The sequence below is a fragment of the Equus caballus genome, chromosome 19, assembly GCF_041296265.1.
Source record: "Equus caballus isolate H_3958 breed thoroughbred chromosome 19, TB-T2T, whole genome shotgun sequence".
Taxonomy (NCBI): Eukaryota; Metazoa; Chordata; class Mammalia; order Perissodactyla; family Equidae; genus Equus; species Equus caballus.
In genome coordinates, this window is record NC_091702.1 from 34,900,101 (window position 1) to 34,925,870 (window position 25,770).

Genomic DNA, 25,770 nt, shown 5'->3' on the forward strand with positions numbered 1-25,770 from the left:
AATAGTTATGTAATTATTTTAATCAGTATTAGAAAAATACAACAAATTAAACCTGTGATTTTACTCAAGCGAAGAAAATGCAAATCAACTTTAAAAAATTAGGTAAATAACTCAGATGGTACTCAAGTATGGCAAAAATTATGAAGTCTGAAGAACTGAGGAATAGCTGGATTTACACTGAGGAAATAAGGGCTATAAACTGCTACTTTACTTCTATGTCTACTGTACCCCAGCTTCCGATGCAAGGACCGGATCCAAGGACCCCCGCCGCCCAGCCCATGCTCCGAGCCCAGCTTCAAGTACAGGCAAAGTCGCCACACAAAATTCGCAAGTCACATCAGCAGAAGGAAAAACAGCGAAGCAGCCAATGGGGCAGCGACAGGAGGAAATGTTTCTCCACAATGAGCTTCGTTCCTTAATGTGGTAGGGTCAGGAGAAATTTTATTTTTGAAATTTATTGTTTGTGCATTAAAAAAGTAAGATAAAAAATTGCAAGTGGAGCTGCCATTGGTTTTACAGCCCAGGCAGTTTGCTCCTTGTTCAAAGCACCTTTTGTAGATCAACAACATTTCAGTAAGCGAATGAAGGCCCACGAGTCCAGGCGATAAAAGCGGTCACCCAGGGTGGAGGGAACATCAGTATGTGTCCTTTTTGAATCTGAATAGCAAGTGAACTCTCTAAAAGGAATTAAAACAGAATATCCACATTACAATGCTGTAGGAACTAGACACTATTCCTTCATCCTTGTAGTCCTATCATTCATTCTTCTAGTTAGTCATTTATTCATTCAAAAATATCCGAGCGCTTCCTATATGTGTAAAGAATTGCTGCTGGCAATGAAAACATCTCCTCATTAGTTTGTCTCACCTAAAAGTAAAAGAAACAAAAAAATCATTGTGCCGTTTTTTGATCAAAATTCATAACTTCTTCAAAGCTTTTCTGGATCAACTCTATTCTATTCTAATAATTTCTTTACTGTCTCCCCCTCAGTTCTTATTTTATTCACTGTTTAACACAGCTGATTGGCCGTTGTGGCAGGCAGAATAATGTCCCCCCAAAAATGGCCTCATCCTAATTCCCCCACACCTGTGAATATTTTATTGTATGTGGCAAAAGGGATTTTGCAGATATGATTAAGTTAACGATCTTGAGGTGGGAGATTATTCTGGATTATCCAGGTGCACCCAGTGTAACCACAAGTCCTTATAAGAGGGAAGGAGGAGGGTCAGAGTTAGAGAAGGAAATGTGACCATAATGGAAGCAGAGTGATGTGGCCAGGAGCCAAGGAATGTGTGCAGCCTCTAGAAGCTGGAAAAGACAAGGAAGAGATTCTCTCCTAGGGCCTCCAGAAAGAACGCAGCTCGGCTGACCCCTTGATTTTAGCCCTGTAAGACTTATTTCAGATTTCTGACTTCCAGAACTGTAAGATAATAAATTTGTGCTGTTTTAAGCCGTTAATTTGTAGTAATTATTTACAGCAGCAATAGAAACTAACACAAACATCAAAGCATTGGGCTTCATGTTGTGGGAGATACAAAGATGAATAAAACATAATTCCTCCTCTCAAGATGCTTACGATTCGCGCACTCTGCTTTGGCGGCCCAGGGTTTGCCAGTCTGGATCCTGGGCATGGACCTACACACTGCTCATCAAGCCATGCTGTGGCAGGTGTCCCACATATAAAATGGAGGAAGTTGGGCACAGATGTTAGCTCAGGGCCAATCTTCCTCAAAAAAAAAAAAAAGATGCTTACAATTTAGAAGAGGTGAGACATAGATTAAACTATAAGCCAGAACATGAAGAATATCATAAGAGAGGTACAACGGAAAGGCCTTGGGAGTCCAAAGAAAGAAAGCACTTCATATTTAGGGTAATTAGGAAGCGTATAGTAGAAGAGGAGGCTTTTGAGCTGATCCATAGAGGATAAGTAAATTTTAAGACATGAAAGGGATGGAGAAAGTGGCATAACTTTTATAAATTAAATCATATAATAATAAATTATTTAAAAATAAACCTCTTAGCCATTTGGTAAGGAAATGCTCTTATAATCAAAAAATAATCATGCCCTAACATATCTTTTGCATCAAGCAAGACATAGTTAGATTTGTTTGAACGTGAAGAATGACCATCCGTTAGTCTGCCAGAGCTGCCACGCCAGAATAGCACACACTGGGTGGCTTGAACAATAGGCATTCATTTTCTCACAGTTCTGGAGGCTGCGAGTCCAAGATCAAGGCGTCTACAGGTTTGGTTTCTCCAGAGGCCTCTCTCCTTGGCTTGCAGACAGGTGCCTCCTCGCTGTGTCCTCACGTGGCCTTGCCTCTGTGCTGGCCGACCCCAGTGTCTCTTCCTCTTCTGAGGATGCCCTCTATCGGATTAGAACCCCACACTTATGACTTCGTTTGACCTTAAATACCTCTTTAAAGGTCCCATCTCTAAATACAGTTGCACTGGGTGCTGGGGCTTCCACATACGACTTTTGGAGGAACACAGTTCACTCTGTATCATATTGCAATTATTATTTTTAAAGTTGTGGATGTGATATATGCTCGTGGTACAAAAAGGTATAAACCGAACAATAGTATGTCAAGTAAAATAAAAGTTTTCTTCTCTCTCACTTAGGCACTCCCTCTGGAGGAAATCAGCTTCCCTCTAGAAACGTTTGGTTGAAGTAACTATAGAAAAGACACCAGAGAGCTGGCCTCCTCTCTCTCTCTCATTCTCCACCCGAACACACTGAGGGAACGCCAGGTGAGGACACAGCAGGAAGGCGGCTGCCCGCCACTGAAGGAGAGAGCTGTCACCAGACACAGACCCTGCTGGCACCTTGGTCTCGCATTTCTAGTCTCCAGAACTGTGAGAAATAAATTCCTGTTGTTTAAGCCGTCCAGTCTATGGCACTTTGTTATGGCAGCCCAAAAAACTAAGGCAACATGGTTCTCTGCATAGAACTTATGCATATATCTACCCATTTTCAACACAGATAGGATCTTACTAAATATAATGTTCTTCGGGGCCGGCCTGGTGGCACAGTGGTTAAGTTCACATGTTCCGCTTCTCGGAGGCCCAGGGTTCGCCAGTTCGGATCCCAGGTGTGGACACGGCACCGCTTGGCCTGCCATGCTGTGGCAGGCATCCCACGCATAAAGTAGAGGAAGATGGGTATGGATGTGAGCTCAGGGCCAGTTTTCCTCAGCAAAAAGATGAGGATTGACAGCAGTTATCTCAGGCCTAATCTTCCTCAAAATAAATAAATAAATAAATAAGTAAATATAATGTTCTCCAATGAGCTTTTTTCCATTTACAATATATCTTGAACATCTTTCCCTATTGGTATGCATAGATCTAGTGACTTCATTGTTGCTGTTTTCCACTGTCATTTTATTGTACCGGGATCCAACCCAGAACACCATGTTACATTTAGCAATTATTCTCATTATTTTTTTTTTTTAAAGATTGGCACCTGAGCTAACAACTGTTGCCAATCTTCTTTTTTTTTTTTCCTGCTTTTTCTCCCCGAATCCTCCCAGTATATAGTTGTATATTTTAGTTGTGGGTCCTTCTAGTTGTGGCATCTGGGATGCTGCCTCAGCGTGGCCTGATCAGTAGTGCCGTGTCGGCGCCCAGGATCCAAACCAGCGAAACGCTGGGCCACTGAAGCGGAGGGCACGAACTTAACCACTCGGCCACTGGGCCAGCCCCTCATTATTTTTTAACGAAACTTTTAATTTGTATTTTGGCATAATTGTAGATTCACATGCAGTTGTAAGAAATAGTGCATGTACTCTCCCCCCAGAATCCCCCAATGGTAAGTAACAGCTTGGAAAACTACAATACTATATCACCACCAGGATATTGACAGGGATACAGTCAAGATAAGAACACTTCCATCACAATGAGAATCTCCCTTGTTGCCTTTTTATAGCCACATCCACTTCTCCCCTGCCTGCACCCACTCCTTAACCCCTGGCAACCACTAACCTGTTCTCCATTTTTATAATTTTGCCTTTTTGTTATATAAATGGAATCATACAGTTTGTAACCTTTTGAGATTGGCTTTTTTCACTCAGCATAAAAGTCTAGAGATTCATGCTGGTTGTGTGTGTATCAATAAACAGATCCTTTCTTTTCATCACTGAGTAGTAGTCCATGGTATTGACGTAGTACAGCTTAACCGTTCACCCTTTGAAAGCCATCTGATTGTTTCCAGCTTTTGACTATTGTAAATAAAGTTGCTATGAACATTCACGTACAAGTCTTTGTGAGAACATAAGTCTTCATTTCTCTCAGATAAATGCCCAGGAGTGAAATTGCTGCATCATATGGTAACTGTGCAGTTAGTTTTGTAAGAAACTGCCAAACTGTTTTCCAGTGTGGCTGTACCATTTTACGTGCCCACTAGCAATGTATGAGGGATATAGTTGCTCCGCATCCTTGCCAGAATTTGATGTTGTCACTATTTTTTATTTTAGCCATTCTAATAAGTATACAGTAATACTTCATTTTGGGTTTTTTAACATTTCTCAAATGGTTAACGATGTTAAACATCTTTTCACATGCTTATTTGCCATCTATATACCCTCTTTGGTGAAATGTCTCTTCATGTCTTTTGCTTATGTTCTAATAGGATTGTTTTTTTCTATTGAGTTTTTGAGTTTTAATATATTCTAGACACTAGTGCTTTGTCAGATATGTGGTTTGCAAGTATTTTCTCCCTCTCCATAGCTTCTCTTTTCATCCTTTTAATAGAGTATTTCAGAGAGCAAAGGCTTTCCCTTGCAAGAAGTGGAGGCTTGGTTGCTGGCAGGGCTGTCGGTGGTGCCCTGGGGGCCAGTAGCTGGCAGGTTGGGCTTCTGCCTGGGCCAGGCTCTGTCCTCCCTGAATACCTGCCTCCGCGAAGGCCCCATCCCAGGTCTGGCAGTCAGTGAGAGAGCTGGGCACCCAGCACCACACCTGCATCCTGAAGCACCCCAAGCTTTCCAACGCCATGGCCAAGACTCTGCACCAGCACATCATGATGGAGTGGGAGCACAAGTGGCACGAGGCAGAAGAGGTGGACAAGATGATGAGACAGAAGATGAAGGAAGAGCAGGAGAAAATGAAGAAAAAGGAGCTGGAAGTGAGAATGTCACCAGAGGAAACAAGGAACAAATTCTAAAGTTGCCAGAGAAACTTTTGGCCTGACAGGAAGAGAAGCACCAGCTTTTCCTACAGCTCAAGAGAAAGGAATTTTTCCATGAGGAAGAAAAATGGAGGCAAAAGTTGCAGAGTGGCATGATCACTCTGACATCAGCTGTGTACCGGCAGAGCCTGACTGCCACATGGGAACTCACCTCCTTGGCCTGTTGGAGACCTGGAGGACTCAATCGACCTGGCCCTCTCATGGCAGCCAACAAAGCCAAACAGATGTTTGGACCCCCAAGTGCTTACCACCCAGAACCACACAGACTCAGCAGCTGGTTTTACAGGGACCTGAGAGTATGGGCAATTCTAAGGCAGCTCAGGTGGTACTTATGGGACTGCTCAGTCCCCACCTCACTAAGGGCCCACACAGCGCCCCCGGAGCACATGCTCAGCATTTCCTGTCTTAGTCATAGCCACAGCCTTATGTCATGCACAGCCACTTTCAGCCCACCCAGACAGGGTTCCTGCAGCCTGGTGGTGCCCTGTCCTTGCAAAAGCAGATGGAACACGCTAACCATCTCTGATCATCCTTCCTATGCCCCATGCATCCCCAGACTCTGTACCCAGCCCCTGGACTCCTCCCCGCCCCCAGATCCCTGTACAGATACAACCATCAGATTATATCTACAACTTCACCCCTCACACACATCATGGGTAAGGATTCCTCCTCCGTGTATCCCAGTTTTAGGCCAAGAAAATCCATGTGCCACTGGAGGAAAAAAAAAAAGTAAAAGTTTTTAATTGTGAGGAAGTCCAATTTATCAATTTTTCTATTTTTTCATTTGTCTCAAGTGTGTTCATAATTGGTCACTGAAGCATTCTTATCACGACCGCTTTGAAATCTTGATCAGATAATTCTAATAGCTGTTACCTCAGGGTTGGCATCTGTTGTCTTTTTCATTCAGTTTGAGATCTTCGTGACTCTTGGTATAACAAGCGATCTTCTACTGAAACGTGGACACTTGTATTATGTGACTCTAGATCCTTTTTTTCCCTCAGCATATTGTTTTTTTTGATCAGTAAACTAATGACCATGTGTTAGGTAGTTCTAATAGATTAATTTAAATGACTAGAAAAGTTCTTAATTTTTTGTTGTGGTAAAATATGCATAACATAATATTTACCATTTTAACCATTTTTAAGTGTACAGTTTGATGGCATTCAGTCCGTTCACAACGTTGCGTAGCTATCACCACCACCATTCATCTCCAAAACTTGTTCATCATCCCACACTAAAACTCTGTACCCATTAAACAATAATGCCCCATTCCCCTCCACCCCCCAGCTCCTGGTAACCCCTATTCAACCTTGTCTCTATGAATTTGACTATTTTAGGTACTTCACATTTGTGGAATTGTACAGTTTGGCTCATTTCACTTAACACATCTTTAAGGTTCATCCATGTTGTAGCACGCATCAGATTTCCTTCCATTTTAAGGCTAAATAATATTCTGTTGTATGCATATACCACAATTGTTTATTCACTCATCTGTTGATGACATTTATATACCACATTTGTTTTCACCTTTTGGCTATCGTGAATAATGCAGCTATGAACGTTGGTGGACAAATATCTGTTTGAGTCCCTGCTTTCAATTCTTTTGGGTCCATATCCACGCTGTGGTCTGAATGTTTGTGTCCCCCCAAAATTCATATATTGAAACCCTGATGCCCAGAGTGATGGTATTACGAGGTGGTGCCATTGGGATGTGATTAGGTCATAAGGATGGAGCCCTCATGAATGAGATTAATGACCTTATAAGAGGGACTCCAGAGAGCTCCCCAGCCCCTTCCACCATCTGAGGACACAGTGAGAAGTCAGCAGTCTGCAACCCTTCACCAGAACCGGACCATGCTGGCGCTCTGATCAGGGACTTCCAGCTTGCAGAACTGTGAGAAATAAATTTCTGTTGTTTATAAGCTCCCAGTTTGTAATATTTTGTCGTAGCAGCCCAAATGGACTGAGACAACCCAGAAGTGGAATTTGCAGATCATATGGTAATTCTATGTTTCATTTTTTGAAGAATTGCCATACTGTTTTTCACAACGGCTGCACCATTTTACATCCCCAGCAGTATGTGCAAGGGTTTCAATTTCTCCACAACCTTGCCCACACTTGTTATTTTCCATGGAGTTTTCTTTTTTGATGATAAACCATCCTAATGGGTATGAAGTGGTATCTTATTGTGGTTTTTGTTTGCACTTCTCTGATTCATGAAGTTGAACATCTTTTCACATGCTCAGTAGATCTTATTTAAATCTTTTGTTTCAGCTGCCTTTCTCAGGCACTGCTCTGGCACTGCCACTGTACTGCCAGGAGGAGGCTGAAGTCCAGGTTCCCTGCTGGCCTTGGTGGACCCTTGAGGGGGGTGCTCTTGTTACTGCTGGGTGGGGGTGGGAGTTCCAGCTCCCAGTATGATCTCCACTGGCAAAGCAATGGGTGGCCTCCCTGCTACTGTGTGATGGTGAAAGTCCTCATGTCCTAATTTGCCACTAGGCCTCCTCTGACACCACCCCAGTGGGAGGGGAAAGAGTGTCCTTGTTGCTGCCCCATGGGAATGGACGTCCAGACTCCCCTGTGGTCTTCTCTGACACCGTGGCCGTGGTAGGGATGTCAGGGCACCTCATTACAGCCTTCCATGGGTGGACTTACAGGCTTCCTGCTAGGCCTTTGCTGGCATGGGTGTAGGTAGGACCACAGTTTTTTCTATGGTGTTTGGCGGGAATAGAGTGACTATTTTCTAAAGCTCTTCTGTCTTCCTAGGATGCCCCTCTCTTGGGCCTCTGGATAGAGAGAGTAGACTTTTGTTGGAGCTTTTTTTTAGTCTGTGCTCATTAGCTTTTCTGGGTTGCTAACTTCAGTTCCAACCTGGGATATATGAGGCAAGAGGAAAACCCAGAGAACTCACCACTATGTCCATATCGAGGTGACTAGCCAGTCCACCTTCTTTTCTCCACCTCTCAGTCTTTTTTGTTTGTTTTACATATAATGGCCAGGGTTTTCATAGTACCTAGCAGAAGAAATAGGGAAAAGTGGGTCTATTCTGCCTTCCCAGAAGCGAAAGTGGACCTCAATGTTTTTAATGGCTAAGTAATATGCTTGGCATACAATTTAGCAACCAATCTCCCTCTGATAGATATTTAGGTTGTTTTTTTAGCTTTTTTGCTCTTAAAATAATGAGAAAGGATTGAATGTCCTTGTTCATTGTCAGGGCAGGGTCGGGGGACAAGACAGGACACAGAGTCCTGGGTTCTTGTGTTATTATATGCATAGGATAAAACTCCTAACTGAAATTGTTAGCTCAAAGGATACATGCATTCTAATTCTTCATATTGCCAAAATATCCTCAAAAATGTTAAACTAATTTAAACTCCCACCAACAGAAGAGTATGTGTTTTCCCACTGAGTATTGCCAAATTTTCTAATCTTCGATTACCTGATTGAGAATTGTTCCAAGTTGTTTTCACGTGATTATCTTATTTTCTCTGTTGGATCCAAATTGAGAAGGAGGCCCTTTTGCATTTTCTTGATGTCTGTAAGGACTCAGCACCATGCTACAGACCTTAATAGCTATTTGTTTGTTGTTGATGGTTTTAGCATTCAAATAAAGGATTAGAGCTGATAACACAGAACTCTAACAAAGTTTCATGACTTCAAATAAAGCACAAAATTTCAAAAGGTTTTAAAAGAAGGTTTTTTAAAAGTGTTGTCTGTAGACTAACGTGAATCAAAATCACCTGGGGGTAATAGGAAATCTAACTTCACTGCCTCCTGATGTGAGGGATGGAGGATGCTTCCGCATCTATAAGTAACATTCTTGCCAAACGTTGAAACTAAATCACTAATGAGAGAACAATCAACAAATTCAGAGACAAAACCAAACTGGTCTGGAAACTTCAAAAATGTCAATGTAATAAAAGACAAAAAAACCAGCCCAAACCAGATTAACAAGGTCACAAGACACACAAGCACGCAACACACACATTACCTACACACACGTATATATGTAATAGAATTTCTGATGAGAAAATATCTTCTCCAAAGCGGGGGAGGGTACTTTCTAGCTTAAAAGAAACTAAAGATTCAGGATCACTAATTATAATGTGTGATCTTTGCTTGGATATTAGATTCTTTTTTTAAAAGGCTAAAAAACATTACTGGGCCATTTGAGAAATGTTGAGCATAGATTTGTAGATATTATTGTATCATTAGCAAATTTGAGGGGTATAGCGATATTTTTGCGGTTTTATGAAAGAAGAATATCTTTGTTTTTAGGACGTAGTGCTGATTAGAAGCGGTCACTAATACGTCTGTGACTTTCAGAAAGTTCAGAAAAAGTGATAAATATGAGAGAGAACAAATGGAGTAAACTGTGAACAATTGGTAAGTGTGACAAACATTTGGTGTTCATTGCTTTATTCTTGCAACTTTTCTTCAGGTTTAGAATTTTGCAAAATACAAAGCTTGCCCCGCCTCAGAACAGATCTACTGAATCTGGATGGGAGGGCAGAGTCCACAGGCATCTGCATTTCAAGTAGGTCTTCCCATTGATTTTTATGCATACCACAGTTTTAGATGGACTGACTTGAAGCACAATAATGTACTTTCATTTTACTCTTCACAAGGGTAGAGCTAGAAAAACCTCCATATCTTGGTTACACAACAGAGTTTAAAATTGAGGTCCTCCTCAATTTTCTCCATCTTCTTCAACTCTATTAACGTCTTTACTTATCTTCATACAAACGGTGATAAAAGTCACTGTGAAAAACGTGGCTGTGAGTGCCACCTTCCAAATTGCCTCGGGGAACACTGCTTATGTTCAAGCAGAATCTAGCCTCTAACTTCCTCCAGCAACTGAATAATAAAGAAGCGAGTAGCACAGCTGTCTGGCTGTCTCCACCCAGCTCGAAGGAATTCTTTTTAAACATTTAAACTATAGATGAAAGAACACCATGTATTATACCGTGGTTTAGTAATAAATGACATTAGTAAGCAATAAATGAGTTAAAGATCCAAAACACATACCTTAACAAACTTTTACCTATCAGTAGTTTATCAAGACACTGCTTTAAATGGGTAGCTATCACTTAATATCAACTGATGGACTTAAAATAATGTAAGAACCCGAAGATTCACACAATATCACCTGAATGTAGAGAATATATGGTACTTTCTAGAGGAAGATGTCACTACCAGCATAAAGCGTACTCAAGGTTTTGTTATTTTTCCATGTCCAACTGACAAATTTGTACTAAGTCTTTGTTTCCTCTGGTGAACACTGGTTTACAATTGCTAGATGGCTGTAAAATTGTCAGCTGGGCCTATTGAAGAGCAAAACTAAACTAGGTGGCTGACATAGGGAAAGAATTTGATTTTTAGCATCATTTGCAGTATAAATTTTAGGCCTCATCTGCTCCAGGTCAGCAAAGAACGATTTGTAGTTGACTTTGAGATGGCTGCCTAATTTTATTTTATTTTTTTTTGAGGAAGGTTAGCCCTCAGCTAACATCTACCGCCAATCCTCGGCTTTCTGCTGAGGAAGACTGGCCCTGAGCTAACATCCACACCCATCTTCCTCTACTTTATATGTGGGACGCCTACCACAGCATGGGTTGTTAAATGGTGCCATATCTGCAGCTCGGATCTGACCCGGTGAACTCCGGGCTGCTGGGTGCACACCTAATCGCTGTGCCACTGGGCTGGCCCTAGGTTGTCTAATTTTAGATCTCAGGTAAGTAGAAAAGTTTATCTTAACCATAAGAGTGTGCTCTGTGTTGATATGCAAAACTTTGTTAATGTGCACGTTTTGGATCTTTGACTCATTTATTAGTTATTAATGGTATTTAGTAAGTATATGCAAATGTGGTAAGCACAGCATTTACTAGAAATACATTGTGGGGTTGCAGGCAATGTGGGTCTGGATTTTGACTGGATTTTAGGCTATGAAGCTGTCTTACCTTGAAACCCCTTCAGCAATTGTGACATAAACCAGAGTTTAGCCCTTGATTATTTCCTTTTAAGAGACTCTGGAACTCCTCCTCAGGGCGTAGCATAATTCGCAGTGCTAAACCTAAAGAAAACACTCAACAATTAGGTGTTAATTGTTGATTGATTTCACCTTAAGGACTCAAGGGAGACTAAATGGTTGGTCACTTTTCTGATTTAGTATTTTCTTCAGTTTCTTATGATCCCAGGAGAGTTCTAGTAGGTTTTTGGATGAGACAAGAAAGATCTCTGACTGCCATTCTCAAAAATGTCTGGCATTCCCTCAAATCTGGATTTGAACATTACAGGGGCGTGAGGAGCAACATCACTGAGGGCCACGTCCACTCTGTCTCTTGGTATTAGTTTTTGTCACAGTCCCTGGCATGATAATAATTTTCAAATAAATAAATGAAATTTTGAAAAGACATACAAGTGGTATTTATAACCAAATACTGTATCAAATATACTAGACAAACATAGAAATTTAAGAGCCAGTTTTTCCAGTTATCAGACCTTAGGTTGATCTTCTGAATTAGATGTTCTTCTGAGTGCTCGTGATAGCATGTTGCAGCGTGGGTAGTATTGTATTTTAAAGTTGGATGACTAAATATATTGTGTTTTGTTTTTATCAACAGGCCTGGGTTAGGGCTACAGTTGAAAACATCTGGGGCTTAAAGAGTCATGCAGTTTTTTTTAAGCAGCAAGGGTTGTATTGTTCTCAACTTCAGTAAATCAACATTCATTATGTATAGGTAACTAAAACAAAGTCCTTTGAAAAAAAATGACCAAAATAGACCAGAACCAAAACCCGTCTAGTCCCAAAGCGGCAAGGAGCTGTATCTGCCAGAAGCATCATTTAAAATCTTGCGTTACAGGGAAAATTACTCCTCCTTAGTATTATCACATTTGCAAAAGTTTATACTGATTTTATCAGGCATTCCTCACACCTGTTAAAATTATTAGTTTTTTAAAAAAAGACAGCGAGACAAGACCAGAGGCAACACGAGAATAGAGTTGGCTGCTCCAGGGACATTTGCAGACGACACTACACATTTTCTCTCGCCCTGCACAATATACGGTAAACCAGATTTTCTGGGATGTGCTGGGTAGCCGACATTTTCCCCGAGCAGGAGTTTGACACTTTCAACATCTTAATGGATGGTAAACGCTCGGGCTTAAGGCCAGGCGGCTCTTTATCATCAAGTTAAATAGCGGTGGGAACAAGCAGAATAACCCGATTCCCCTCCAGAGCAGAACGTGGACGAGCCTGCCCCTACGACGCCGGGGCCGGCGCGAACGGCGAGCTCGGCCCCACTAGTCCGCGGAGCAGCCCGGCCGCCCAGCGCGCCCCAGGCTTCCGCCACCAGGTCCTGCTCGGCTCCCCCGGGCCGCCGCTGCGTCGGGGACGCGGAAACCCCGTAGGAGCACGGCGGGCGGGGAACGAGTGATGGGCTGCTGTCTGCTGCAATATTCTTCCGCCGCAAAGCAAAGAGTCCCAAACTTCCCGCAGGGTCTTGGGATTTCCGGCGACCCTGTAATGTCGAGAAATAACCAAATCTGGATTTTCCTGCCGATTGGGGTAGGCTATTTTCTGAGGGAAGGAGCTCAGGATCATAATTTTGTGGCTGACCGAAGAGCGACAAGAAAATTCCTCCGCAGAAAACGGGTTCCGGCCGCGAGCCTATAAAAAACGGGCGGCGAGGTCCTGCTGTCTTTTCAGTCGGGCGCTGAGTGGTTCTCCGGATCATGTCTGGTGGCTCTGCGGATTATAACAGGTATGGGTCTTTTTCGGTGGTAGCGTTTTGTGGCGAACGTCGTACGGCAGGAGAGGAGATAGTAGTAGGTGAGTTGGAGGCAGGGAACTATGGGTTCATAGGCGTTTTCTTGGGGTACAGTACCCCTGTGTCCTTCGAGAAGCTTCCACGATGGGTAAGGCCCCGGGTTGCGGGGAGACAAAACGAGGCTACGGAAACGGAGTGGCTAAAGGCTGTCTTTTTTTTCCCCGAAGACGCTTTGAAGTCTCGGCGGCTTCCCCGCCCGAGCGGAGCACATTTAGTTAGAGCCGTGGCGCAGCCCGCACCCGGTACAGTGTAGTCGGGGCCGAGGCCTTCCTGGCGGCCAGCAGCGCGACCTGGAGTCCAGGGCTGGTGGGGGAGGGCGACGGCGGCGCCCGCTCGCCGCGGTAGAAGGCGGATGGGGCCGGCCCGCGGCGGCGCCGGCGGACCGTTGGCATAGCCCTCGCCAGGCCTCGGCCCGCGTCAATCACCCCGACTTGCGCAGTGTAGGGGGCGGAGCTCAGCGCGTGGAGCTCTCGCGAGACGGGCCGCCGCCAAGATGGGAGAGCCGGGCGCTCGGGCCTGGGGGGAAGGGCCGGCGTGGCGGGGCCTTTCTGGCCGTCCGCGGGTCTCAAGCTCCGGGCAGGCGCAGTGCGTCCTGTGCCACCGGCTTCCTTAGTTCTTCTAGGAAGTGCACACGTGCGCGGGAGGGCAACGTGGGGAGAGGTTCTGAAAGCGCTGACTCCGTAATGTGCGCTGAAGGGGGCAGGGGACAGGGATGTGCTCTAACTGCGGTATTCTTGTCGGTAGAGAACATGGCGGCCCAGAGGGAATGGACCCCGATGGTGTCATCGAGGTAAGAGCTGTGGGTGGATTTTGAAATTCTGGAAAGGTGGTTTGGTTCATCCCATTCAGTTCTCCTCTTTTTTAAATTTACAGAGCAACTGGAATGAGATTGTTGATAACTTTGATGATATGAATTTAAAGGAGTCTCTTCTTCGGGGCATCTATGCTTATGGTTTTGAGAAGCCTTCAGCTATTCAGCAGCGAGCTATTATTCCTTGCATCAAAGGTAAAAGGACTCGTTGACACTTTTGAAAAATGAACTCAATGTTCTACATAGACCTGGACCATAAAAGGGGAAATAACTTCTGGGGGACTAGCACCTGTTTGTATTCCTTAAAGTGAAATGATGGCAATCATCTTTCGGGACTGACCTGAAATGAAGAATACTCATTGCTGATCACTTGATTATTTGGGCATAATTGATGTTCCAAATGGAATACATGGTGTGAACTAGAAGTGACGGTTTGATGGGGGATCGGTAAATATGTATCCTACTTTTTTTAGGGTATGATGTGATTGCTCAAGCTCAGTCAGGTACTGGCAAGACAGCCACATTTGCTATTTCCATCCTGCAACAGTTGGAGATTGAGTTCAAGGAGACCCAAGCACTAGTATTGGCCCCCACCAGAGAACTGGCTCAACAGGTATTGATAGTGTAGTTCAAAAAAACTGCTTGCGTGTTGCATAGGTTTCAGGTTTCACAACTGTGAAAGAATTTAAAGCTTAGTGTAAATTGGTCCTGTCAGAGCCCTCTTAACTACCCATGCATGCAGGGAGTGTTGAAAGTTAAACCGGAATTGGGTGTGCAGGTATGGTTTTCAGGGTTGTGTAAGGCTGAGAAACCAAGGCTTTCTGTTCAGGGTGGATGAGATCCGTTCCCGTTTTTGAGTTCGAATGCAGTTGTGCAACATGAAAACTGCAGTGACGTGTTCTCATTTGACTGTCTCAGTAGTTTGTGATGCATCTGTTGCATGCTATGTTTTCAAAGCTCACTGCTATATTGGCTTTGAAGTAAATCTTGGTAATAAAATTAGGCTTTATTTAAGATCAAGGTTATGTAAGTCATAGTACCCTGTGGGAAAAATTGAAGTATCAACAGCTTGTCTTAGCTGTAAAGGCAGAGCTTGTTGGCTGTTTACATTTTCCCACACAGTGAAAAATAATGTAGGAAATGTTTTTAGTCATTTAACCCAGCTGGTATCTGGGGCAACAGGATCCCGAGTTTGACAGGGCACAAGAAAAGAAAGACACTTAAAGGGGATTTTATCTTGAGGCAGTTGGATGAGTCTGCACTTTAAGCTTGGAAGTAAAGTCCTGTGCATGCATAAAAGCTATTTGCAGACCAGATATTTGCCATTATGCTTTGGAAGTTTAGTCACAGAGCCTGTAATTCTGCTGGATAATAATTAAGGCTTTTGGCTTTTAGATCCAAAAGGTAATTCTGGCACTTGGAGACTATATGGGAGCAACTTGTCATGCCTGCATCGGTGGAACCAATGTTCGAAATGAAATGCAAAAACTGCAGGCTGAAGCACCACACATTGTTGTTGGTACACCAGGGAGAGTGTTTGATATGCTAAATAGAAGATATCTTTGTAAGTATTGCTGTCTAGTATAATTTGGACAATTATATACAATTATATAATAGTGTAATTTGTTTCTGCTACTAAAAAGTTAAATAGTATCCCTGAGAATCTAAAGATGATAGTATGACTTTGTTTTTAACAGCTCCAAAATGGATCAAAATGTTTGTTTTGGATGAAGCTGATGAAATGTTGAGCCGAGGGTTTAAGGATCAAATTTATGAGATTTTCCAGAAATTAAATACCAGTATTCAGGTGAGCTTTACTTCACTCATAGCTGGAGGTTAGGTTTAATTAATGAGGGTACTGTTACAAAACAACTGAAGTGTTGTATTGTCGTTTCTCCTTGGAGCAATGGATGCATAACTGTCTGGCATAATTTCATAGTAAGACGCTTAGTCTCAAACATTTTTTCCATATTGAAAAATTGAGTATTGTGTTAACTACTTGTGTGACAACATAATCATCGTCTTTTTCAGGTTGTGTTGCTTTCTGCCACAATGCCAACTGATGTGTTGGAAGTGACCAAAAAGTTCATGAGAGATCCAATTAGAATTCTGGTGAAAAAGGAAGAATTGACCCTTGAAGGAATCAAACAGTTTTATATTAATGTTGAAAGAGAGGTAATTTGTTTGTTAAACATTAAAATGTTAGCCAGATTTTATCCTTCTTGTATAAGCACTGTGCTAAAATTGCAGAAACTAGGATCACTTCTTGGTTTTTGTAATAATGCTAGCAGAGTACACACAAGAAGAAAAGTGACTGCACTAGATTGTAAAGACTGGGGTGGACCTCTTTCTTAATGTCCAGTGTCCTTTGTCTCAAGATTTGGTGCAATATGTCCTTAGGCTGACCCAACAGATGAATTTGTAATGAATTTAAATTGGAAAGTAAATTGTTTTAATAACTTTCTCTTTTGGAAATAACTCTAGGAATGGAAGTTGGATACACTTTGTGACTTGTATGAGACACTGACGATTACGCAGGCTGTTATATTTCTCAACACAAGACGCAAGGTGGACTGGCTCACTGAGAAAATGCATGCCAGGGACTTCACAGTTTCTGCTCTGGTAAGAGGTGTTCTAGCCTAGTAATGGTATTTACAATGTCTATGTTTCCATTAAAGCAGGATTTAGACTACAATATAGCTGTTAAGTGCTGTGTTGTCGTTCCCCCTGCTCAAAATAAAGTTGTTTCTTAACTATACCTGTCTGCTATACTCTTGTAGCAGCCAGGGACGCTTGGTCTCATACATGTTGATAAAGTTAAATATGAATTTGACTGGTGATTCTTGAATTAAGGTTTTTTAATTTGCAGCATGGAGACATGGACCAGAAGGAAAGAGATGTTATCATGAGGGAATTCCGATCAGGGTCAAGCCGTGTTCTGATCACTACTGACTTGTTGGTAAGTCTTTCACTGCTCTTTTTAATATACCAAAAGTGTTTTTTTTGTGGGAAGGTTTTTTAATAACCTTTACCAAGTTAGGGTTTTTGGGAGAGTAAAAAAAGGCCATGCTCCACAGTGGGCTATACCACTTAATGTAGTTCACTACTATTTTGTGGCCTACATTACATGGCTGTATAGTTTAATTAGGATTTGAACAACATGCCATTGTATTTCAGGCTCGTGGGATTGATGTGCAACAAGTATCATTGGTTATAAACTACGACCTACCTACCAATCGTGAAAATTACATTCACAGGTGAGTAGACGGCATTTTGACAGTTAACTGCATTGGTAAAATGCATTTCACGTATTGTTTTTTTCCTACTGACTGATGTGTCTGAAAGGTGACCTCAAATCAGGGAATTGATTCAGTAAAAAGACATAATAAATTGTATTTGGGAAGATTAGTCATACACAGTGGGAAAACAGTCATAAATGATGCCCAAATTGTGGACTTAATACATACAAATCAGGTTGTTGTAGATCTGTTGGTCTTAGCTTATTTTTGAGCTTTATTTTTAGTGATGCTCTTGTGTCCATGTGCTTCCTTGGTGATTCCTCTATAGTTGGGATTTTCTTGGTGTTGTCTGGTAGCAATTTGAGCAGTCCCTGGTTTAGCTATAGTGGCTTTATCCCTAAATAAATTGAATTGTACTTTGTTATATGATGTAAAAAAAGACTTTTTAAAAAATACAGGAGTCGATAGCAGCAGTTGATGACGAGATGGCGCTCAGAAACGGCGTTGACGTAATTTAGGACGTGGAATCATAAGCGAAACAGCACACTGTTTGAATAAAGAGCGAGTCGGTATTTATATTTGTTTTTCTTTTGTCATGATTATTTGATATTTAAAGTTGCTCCAGCCAAGGCATTTTAGCATATTAGCGTATTAGGTGGTTCGTTTTGTCTGGTTTCCATCAGGCAGGTAGAAAGCTGTTTTGGAGGTAAACACGTTTTTGAGTAACTTGAGTTATATAACGTGTGAAACTGAGCAAAAAAGCAGTGATAAGTTTGGGTTACCATACCAAATACTTGTTTTCCCACTGGAAAAAGTTGTAAGTTTTAGACAGTAGTTAACCTTGCAGCATTTGTGTTTACAGTTTACTGTTCCAGAAGTGCGTCGAAATGGATTGCATAACTGTTCTTTTTGTTTTATCCCTGGTATTTACATCTGTCCCAGGCTGACATCTGCTCTTGGCTGGCCCACTTTGGTATGGGCTTTAATTTCACTACCCCAAACACAATACTGTCATCTGCTTTAAAGATAATAATGCTCAAGACACCTGATAAAATCTCATTTTGCAGCCAGACAAGCCTTGAATCCTTTTGGCACTAACTGCAAAGGAAGATTTTTTTCTCTAGATATTGATTAGCAGCTAGTGCTCCAATTAGAAGCACGAACTATAACCTTGATAAGTTAAACAGCAGCTGATGGTTAACAAGTGGATCATCATGTTCAGTAGTTCATGCAATATGTAGGTAGCAGCATCTTCTAATTGCTGATTTCTTTTTCTTACACAGAATTGGCAGAGGGGGTCGATTTGGGAGGAAAGGTGTGGCTATAAACTTTGTTACTGAAGAAGACAAGAGGATTCTTCGTGACATTGAGACTTTCTACAATACTACAGTGGAGGAAATGCCAATGAATGTGGCTGACCTTATTTAATTCCTGGGATGAGATAGTTTGAATGCAGTGCTCGCTGTTGCTGAATAGGCGATCACAACGTGCATTGTGCTTCTTTCTTTGGGAATATTTGAATCTTGTCTCAATGCTCATAACGGATCAGAAATACAGATTTTGATAGCAAAGCGACTTTAGTCGTGAGCTCTTGTGAGGAAAGTCATTGGCTTTATCCTCTTTAGAGTTAGACTGTTGGGGTTGGGTATTAAAGATGGGGTCTGTAAAATCTTTCTTTCTTAGAAATTTATTTCCTAGTTCTGTAGAAATGGTTGTATTAGATGTTCTCTATCATTTAATAATATACTTGTGGACTAAAAGATATAAGTGCTGTATAAAATCAGCCAATTATGTTAAACTAGCATATCTGCCTTTATTGTGTTTGTCATTAGCCTGACTAGAAAGGCCTTTAAAATTGATTTTTTTAGAAAGCATTTGAATGCATTTTGTTTGGTATTGTATTTATTCAATAAAGTATTTAATTAGTGCTAAGTGTGAACTGGACCCTGTTGCTAAGCCCCAGCAAGCAATCATATGCTAGGTAGGGTTAAACCCCCAGTAAAATTGCCATATTGCACATGTCTTAATGAAGTTTGAATGTTAAATAAATTGTATATTCACTTTAAAGGTGCTTTGGTCATTTTATTTTCATCATGTTATATTTACAAAAATTCAATAAAATGGCATACTAAATATGGTTTTAACAATTCTGAGTTAACTGCTGCATCACAGTAGCACAGAGGCTCATCAACTGCAGATGTTCGTCAGCACCGTCTGCTAAGCATTTGTCTACTTCCTACAAAAAAAGATGAGTAAATTAAATATCCCTTCCAGGTATAGTTAAAATATTTTGCTGCAATGTGTCAAAGTGCCTACTTACAGCCAGTTTTTCTGTAATAATGGACTTCTGCTTATCAGAAAGGTTATCATTTTCTACAATCACGTCATGAAGTTGATTTACAAGCTGAGTTGCTGCATGACCCTCATCTATTAAGTTCTATAACAGAAAAATCAGAGGTTTGGTATGATTGTGTAAGTATCCCTCCCCTGAAAGCCAGTAAACGATTTACCTTTACTGCAGCTTCAAGTTTGTCAAAAGAGCCACTCTGACATGCAGCAAGTAATCCATCAATTGTCTCAGCTGGTATGACCTAAAAAGTTTAAGATAGTTTCCAGGTAAAGATGGTTTGGACATTTCCTCTGCCAAGCCTACACCTACTTCCTTTTGTTCCATGCTTGGGTAATCTGTTGTGTATAAAAAGAGACACTGACACGTGTCCTGCAGCATAGGACAAAGCTGTCACTCTGAATCCATACTAAGTTGGGAAGGCAAAGGAAGAAAGCTGAAAAAGGGCCAGCTTTAAGCCTTATGCTCATGTTCTGAACTCTAGAAGGCCGTTGGACTTTGAAATAAGCTCTCCGGATAACCAGAACCTCTTCCTTTGACTATGCCAATCTTATGTCAGTCCAGTGCCAACTATGCAACCAGGCCACATTTTGCTTTAAGATCCTTTAATGGCTCTTTGAGAAGCATACAAAATTCATTTCCTCCTAAACAAGTCTCAAGTTCGGGCCCATGCTGGAACAAGAACAGCTGCTCTGGTCAGTGGATGAGTAGCTGAAGTTCTCCCCACTGGCTGTAACAACTCAGAGCAGTGGTTAAAATCAGCCAGTTTGAAAGATTTTAAGGGGATGTGCCCTTTCTCCGAGTTAAAGATGCCACTAACAGAATTGACTTTAAAAGCCCATAAGACCCAGAAAGTTAAAAGAGACTAATGCTACCAGGTTCATTGTGGTATGAAAAATAGCACAGGAACTAAGTTCTGAAAGTAGTGATTCTGAGGTGAGCCCCCACATGGGAGTATCCTAACAGAGGTGTAACACTCTGGTTTTTTAAGTAAATGATTTCCATAAATTGGATATGCCCCTTGTTTTTACATGACTCTGGATCTGTTAAATCTATTTTGACTGCCACATCCCTGAAGCATTCTGATACTTCTAGGTTATTCCCTTATTACACTGTTTGTAGCACAGTACTTGGCACATACACAGAATAAATGTGCCCCCAAATCCATGTTACAATTCTCTAACATGGGGCCAGCCCTGTGGCGCAGCGCTTAAGTGTGCATGTTCCACTTTGGCAGCCCGGGGTTCGCAGGTTTGGATCCCGGGTGCGGACATGGCACCACTTGACAGGCCATGCTGTGATAGGCGTCCCACATATTAAAAAAAAAAACGGAGGAAGATGGGCACAGATGTTAGCTCAGGGCCAGTCTTCCTCAGCAAAAAGAAGAGGATTGGTAGCAGATGTTAACTCAGGGCTAGTCTTCCTCAAAAAAAAAAAACAAAACCTCTAATGGGATGGTGTTTGGAGGTGGGGTCTTTGAGAGGTGATTAGGTCATAAGGGTGGAGTCCTCATGAATGGGATTAGTGCCCTTATGAAGGCCCCAGAGAGCTCCCTTCTGCCACAGGAGACTGCAGTAAGATGAAGGCCATCTATGAATGAGGAGCCTATAAACTAGGAGCCTATGAACTAGGAAATGGGTCCTTATCAGACACTTCACCTGCAGGCACCTTGATCTTGGACTTCCCAGCCTCCAAAACTATGAAATAAATTTCCATTGTTTTTAAGCCACTTAACCTATGGTATTTTGTTATAGCAGCCTGAATGGACCAAGACAGCATATAATAAGCATTCCATATATATTTGTTGGATGAAACTTTTCTAAAAGCCAACTAAAAGAATTTCAGAATATCCAGTGCTCTTACCCCAGCAATGTCTGTGATCACCTTCTCTGTGACCTCCTTTCCACCTGTTAATCGAGTAGCACTTTGAAGAAATGTAATGGCTTTTCTCAAGTCTCCTTCTGACACTTTAACAAGATAAGCTATTCCCTAGAAAGAAAAAATTGGTTTTTTACCTATGGTGGCCAGTTAAGGCTTTTTGACTTTAATAAAAGAAAGTGAAAAACATTATGTTTTAATCTGAAGTTAGTGAGGAAAAACATAAAATTTATTTCCATTTTTGAGGGAGTATTATCAGTCCTACAGTGGCAGAATTCATGGATAGCATTAGTCCAATGGAAGGACAGCAAAGAAATCTCTTGCCTCAAAGAAATTTGCAGAGACAAGGGACGTTCCATACTTCTCATCCTATTTTCTTGATTACATAAAGCAAAGAAAATTCAAATTATGGTTAAATTCTATTAAAATGAATAAGAGGCCTATATATTCTATCACTGTACCAGGATTTCATCACACCAAATTAGTTCCTGAAGTGCAGCATTAGCTAGGAGACTACAACCTTGTCGCTCTGCAGAGATTTGTTGTTGCAGATTGTGCATTTTATGTATGAAATCTGCCCCAGTTTTGGGTGGGTCTCTGAAATATTGATAGATAATAGTAACAGAGGCTGAACCTGTAATTCCTAGACATTCCAACTGTTGCTTATTTAGCTTAAGTTTGCCTGAAGAATTGGCAACAGAAAATGAAGCAACACACATTTGACTTTCACGGCCACCTCATATGCATTCATTAAAGGAATCAGTAATTAAAATACTGTAATAATCAATTACCTCATTGCTAATTTTGACATGTTCTTTACCAGCAATGTCTAGTAACCGCTGCTGTTGAATTTTATCTGACAGAGGTTTGAAGCGGAATTTAGAACACCTAGAGGTCAGAGGTTCAATTATTCTGTAAAACATTGGAAAAAACAAGTGAGTATCTAAAGAATTTCCCCAAAGAACTCATTTTTATCAAGAATAAATTAAGATTTGATCGAGGAGAAATTAATGTAACCTTGAAATATTTAATTTTGATAACTCTAATTGGTGTTATCAAAAAAAGGCTGCCTAGCATCTATCTTCAGGGCAACATACATACCGACTGATATAGTTACAGATGAGACAGAATCGGGTGGTTTTAGACTCTTTCTCCATGGTGCGTCTTAAAGCTGCCTGAGCAGCTGAGGTCATAGAATCTGCTTCATCCAGAATTACAATCTTGAAAGGAGGACATGGCTTCCCACTGATTCAAGGAAACACATAGGAGTTATAATTCACATATCAACACTACGATCTAACTTTAGAACATTCTCATCACCCCAAAAAGAAACCCTGTGCCCATTAGGGAGTCACTCCTCTTCTCCCCCAAGTCTCCTAGCCATAGGCTATCAGCAATCTCCACTTTCTGTCTCGACAACTTGCCTATTCTGGACATTTCATATAAATGGAATATATAATATGTTGTCTTTTGTGACTGGCTTCTTTCACTTAGCATATTTTCAAGGTTCATCCATGTTGTGGTAGGGCACTACTTCATTCCTTTTTATTGCCAAATAATATGGCAAATAAATATACTACATTTAATTTGTCCATTTATTAGTTGATGGATATTTGGGTTGTTTCCATGTTTTGACTATTATGGATAATGCTGCTATGAACATGTGTACATGTTTTGAATAGACATATGTTTTCATTTCTTGTGGCTATATACCTAGGAATGGAATTACTGGGTCATACGGTAACTTGATGTTTAACTTTTAAGAGGAACTGCCAAACTGTTTTCAAAGTGGCTGCACCATTTTACATTCCAACCAGCAATGTACAAGGGTACCAATTTCTCCACACCCTTGCCAATACTTGTTATTTTCTGTATATACTTTTCTTTTTTGCTGAGTATGATTCACCCTGAGCTAACATCTGCTGCCAATCTTCTTTTTTCTTTTAAAAAGATTGCCACCTGAGCTAACATCTATTGCCAATCTTTTTTTTTTTCCTTTCTTCTCCCCAAAGCCCCCCAGCACATAGCTGTATATTCTAGTTGCAGGTCCTTCTGGTTGTGGCATGTGGGATGCCGCCTCAGCACAGCCTGATGAGCGGTGCCATGTCTGCGCACAGGATCCAAATCAGTGAATCCGTGGGCCGCCGAAGCAGAGTGTACAAACTTAACCACTCGGCCACGGGGACAGCTCCTCTTCCTCGTTTTTTTTTTTTTTTTTTTGCTTGAGGAAGATTAGTTCTGAGCTAACATTTGTGCCAATCCTCCTCTATTATGTATGTGGGTTGCTGCCACAGTATGGCTGACAAGTGGTAGAGGTCCACACCTGGGATCCAAACCCATGAATCCAGGCAGCCAAAGTGGTGCACACTGAACTTAACCACCAGGCCATAGGACTGGCCCCTATTTTCTGTCTTTTTGATTAGAGCATCCTAGTGAGTGTGAAGTGTTACGGCATCACAGTTTTGATTTGCATTTCTCTAATGGCTAATGATGCTGATGAGCATGTTTTCACGTGCTTATTGGCCATTTGTGTATCTTCTTTGGAGAAATGTCTATTCAGATCCTTTGCTCATTTTTAAATTGTGTTGTGTTTTTATTGAGTTGTAAGAGATTTTTATATATTCTTTTTCTTCCCCCCTGCTTTTTCTCCCCAAATCTCCCAAGTACATAGTTGTATATTTTAGTTGTGGGTCGTTCCAGTTGTGCTATGTGGGACGCTGCCTCAAAATGGCCTAATGAGCAGTGCCATGTCTGCACCCAGGATCCGAACGGACGAAACCCTGGGCCGCTGAAGCAGAGCACGTGAACTTAACCACTCTGCTGTGGGGCCAGCCATTATACATTCTTGATCTAAGTTCCTTATCAGACATATGATTTATATGCGTCGTAAATCCATGGTGAATATCAAAAATTAGTCATTCACTTTCTACAAATTCTTAAGTATGCTGAGATATAAATTTAAATATATGCCAGGTACCTAATTTAAAAACTTAATCTTAGAACTTTGCCATCTAAGGAGTATAAGTAGTTGACTAAACATCCCTGTTTAACTCAGCGCAGTCCTATTTTAATTATTAATCATACCTCCTCTTTCACTCTAAAAGTGTCCCAGTTTGGACAAGAACTTATATGGTCACCCTAATTATGAAATAGACACTGAAACTTAAGATATCTGACAGAACTTCTTTTTTTATAACACAACAGCAAAAATCAGGATCTTTATTATGAGTGTACCACCAAATCTGATTAATAAATACTCCTTAGACAAAGTATCAGTTAAAAGATCTTGAAAGCTAAATGTCTTATAATTAGTTATTATAATGGAAAGGTCATTTCTGGGTTTAAATAATTTAGATAAAAATATGATCTAACATGAAAAAGGAGTTGGAAATTTGGCAGAAACAGGTATTTTAAACAAATATAATGACATGCTATGGAGAAGGGAAGGTAAGCTTACTTACTCTGAACGACTTCCTGACACAGTTAATTGAGCAAAATTCTTCACTTTCTCTCTAACTACTTGTATTCCACGTTCATCAGATGCATTTAACTCAAGAACTCTTAATCGAAAAAGTTCAGGCCTATGTCAAAATGAAATAAATATGAAACATCATGAAGCATGTAAGGACCCCAGGTTTAAACCATATTTTAACATTTGCACATTTTGCAGTAGTTTAAAATCCACCCAGTAAACAATATGGATAGAAGACACACAATCACTTTTGTATTTTCTCTTTTGCAGAGACATGCAGTTAACACTTTGACTTTTTTCCATACATTTTTAAAAAACAGGTAGGTGATATCACATAGTGTATAAAATTTTAAATCAATTCTCCACTTAGGATTGTATCATAATCATCTTGTCATGTCATCAGAACCACTGTAAATACCATCTTAATAGCTATATGACAGTCTGTTCTATGATTGTACCATCATTTACCTAATTCATTTAACATTCTTCTACTGTTAGACATTTAGATAGCTTTAAATATGTTACAATTTTAAATAATGCTGTAATATAGATATTTTGAATTATTTCCATAGGGTAGCTTGCTATAAGAAAAATTACTAGACTCAAACATGAACAGTTTTCCTTAAGTAGCTCACCACAAGTAGGGAAATCTGAGAAATCAAAAGAAAATTAAATCAACTGGCACATCCTGCCAAATCATTGTTTTGAAAACTTCTTTCCAGTCATTTTTCTACATATATATATATATATTTTTTTTTTTTACTAAAAAAACAAGAGTTTGCATTTAGTTTTCTCCTATTTTTCCTAAATAGCAAGATATCCTAGGAATTTTTCTATGAGCATAAACATTTGGTAAGCTCTGTGCATATATTTTCATTTTAAAACCACAAATACTACTATATGTGGAATTTATACTTAAAATAAGTTCTTTTAGTTCTATAAGGACAAACATTATTTTCAAAAGGATATTTTTAAAAGTTATATAATCTGGACTGACCTACTCTAGCATAAC

At 40.8% G+C, this 25,770-nt stretch overlaps 2 protein-coding genes, 1 long non-coding RNA gene, 4 other non-coding genes and 1 pseudogene across 10 annotated transcripts in view; 6 read left to right on the forward strand and 2 right to left on the reverse strand.

Moving 5' to 3' along the window:
• LOC138919154 (uncharacterized) lies at positions 1–13,451 on the reverse strand. Its single transcript, XR_011429114.1, has 4 exons — positions 11,601–13,451; positions 11,143–11,267; positions 5,832–5,893; positions 1–867 (listed from the first exon to the last, which is right to left on the reverse strand). It is a non-coding gene; the product is annotated as an uncharacterized lncRNA (long non-coding RNA).
• Positions 1,797–5,821, forward strand: LOC100146484 (G protein pathway suppressor 2 pseudogene; annotated as a pseudogene).
• On the forward strand, positions 12,256–19,128 carry EIF4A2 (eukaryotic translation initiation factor 4A2). 3 transcript variants are annotated; one of them, XR_288783.4, is made up of 12 exons: positions 12,835–12,945; positions 13,756–13,801; positions 13,885–14,017; positions 14,296–14,435; positions 15,218–15,386; positions 15,520–15,629; positions 15,854–15,997; positions 16,307–16,444; positions 16,692–16,781; positions 17,000–17,079; positions 17,520–17,630; positions 18,345–19,128. XR_288783.4 is itself a non-coding variant. In XM_001498046.6 (11 exons), exons 1-11 carry the CDS (start codon positions 12,917–12,919, stop codon positions 18,487–18,489), a joined length of 1,224 nt encoding a protein of 407 aa, XP_001498096.2. In that variant the 5' UTR covers positions 12,256–12,916; the 3' UTR covers positions 18,490–19,128. The 3 variants fall into 3 exon arrangements, 1 of the variants encoding a protein (XP_001498096.2); XR_288784.4 differs by having other exon boundaries at positions 17,520–17,626; XM_001498046.6 differs by lacking the exon at positions 17,520–17,630 and having other exon boundaries at positions 12,256–12,945.
• LOC111769146 (small nucleolar RNA SNORD2) lies at positions 14,128–14,194 on the forward strand. The gene has a single exon (XR_002801942.1). It is a non-coding gene; the product is annotated as a small nucleolar RNA SNORD2 (small nucleolar RNA).
• On the forward strand, positions 16,039–16,131 carry MIR1248 (microRNA mir-1248). Its single transcript, NR_032967.1, has one exon. It is a non-coding gene; the product is annotated as a microRNA mir-1248 (primary transcript).
• Positions 16,498–16,629, forward strand: LOC111769133 (small nucleolar RNA SNORA63). The gene has a single exon (XR_002801929.1). It is a non-coding gene; the product is annotated as a small nucleolar RNA SNORA63 (small nucleolar RNA).
• LOC111769135 (small nucleolar RNA SNORA4) lies at positions 16,808–16,947 on the forward strand. The gene has a single exon (XR_002801931.2). It is a non-coding gene; the product is annotated as a small nucleolar RNA SNORA4 (small nucleolar RNA).
• RFC4 (replication factor C subunit 4) overlaps positions 19,123–25,770 on the reverse strand; it is a 14,573-nt gene continuing 7,925 nt past the window's right edge. For both annotated transcript variants that reach the window (XM_023623485.2, XM_001498067.6), the window contains exons 5-11: positions 24,748–24,867; positions 22,388–22,531; positions 22,078–22,198; positions 21,272–21,397; positions 19,572–19,652; positions 19,382–19,498; positions 19,123–19,297 (exon numbers count right to left, since the gene is read on the reverse strand). In XM_023623485.2, coding sequence (XP_023479253.2) covers positions 19,202–19,297; positions 19,382–19,498; positions 19,572–19,652; positions 21,272–21,397; positions 22,078–22,198; positions 22,388–22,531; positions 24,748–24,867 — 805 coding nt within the window. In that variant the 3' untranslated portion in view covers positions 19,123–19,201. The remainder of the gene's footprint in view (positions 19,298–19,381; positions 19,499–19,571; positions 19,653–21,271; positions 21,398–22,077; positions 22,199–22,387; positions 22,532–24,747; positions 24,868–25,770) is intronic.

Bases quoted from the DNA above. Each gene is read 5' to 3' on its own strand.
- EIF4A2 (XM_001498046.6), top strand. From the start codon at position 12,917: ATGTCTGGTGGCTCTGCGGATTATAACAG. The intron at 15,387-15,519 runs GTAAGTATTGCT...TGTTTTTAACAG, and splicing joins GCTAAATAGAAGATATCTTT to CTCCAAAATGGATCAAAATG. The intron at 15,630-15,853 runs GTGAGCTTTACT...CGTCTTTTTCAG, and splicing joins AATTAAATACCAGTATTCAG to GTTGTGTTGCTTTCTGCCAC.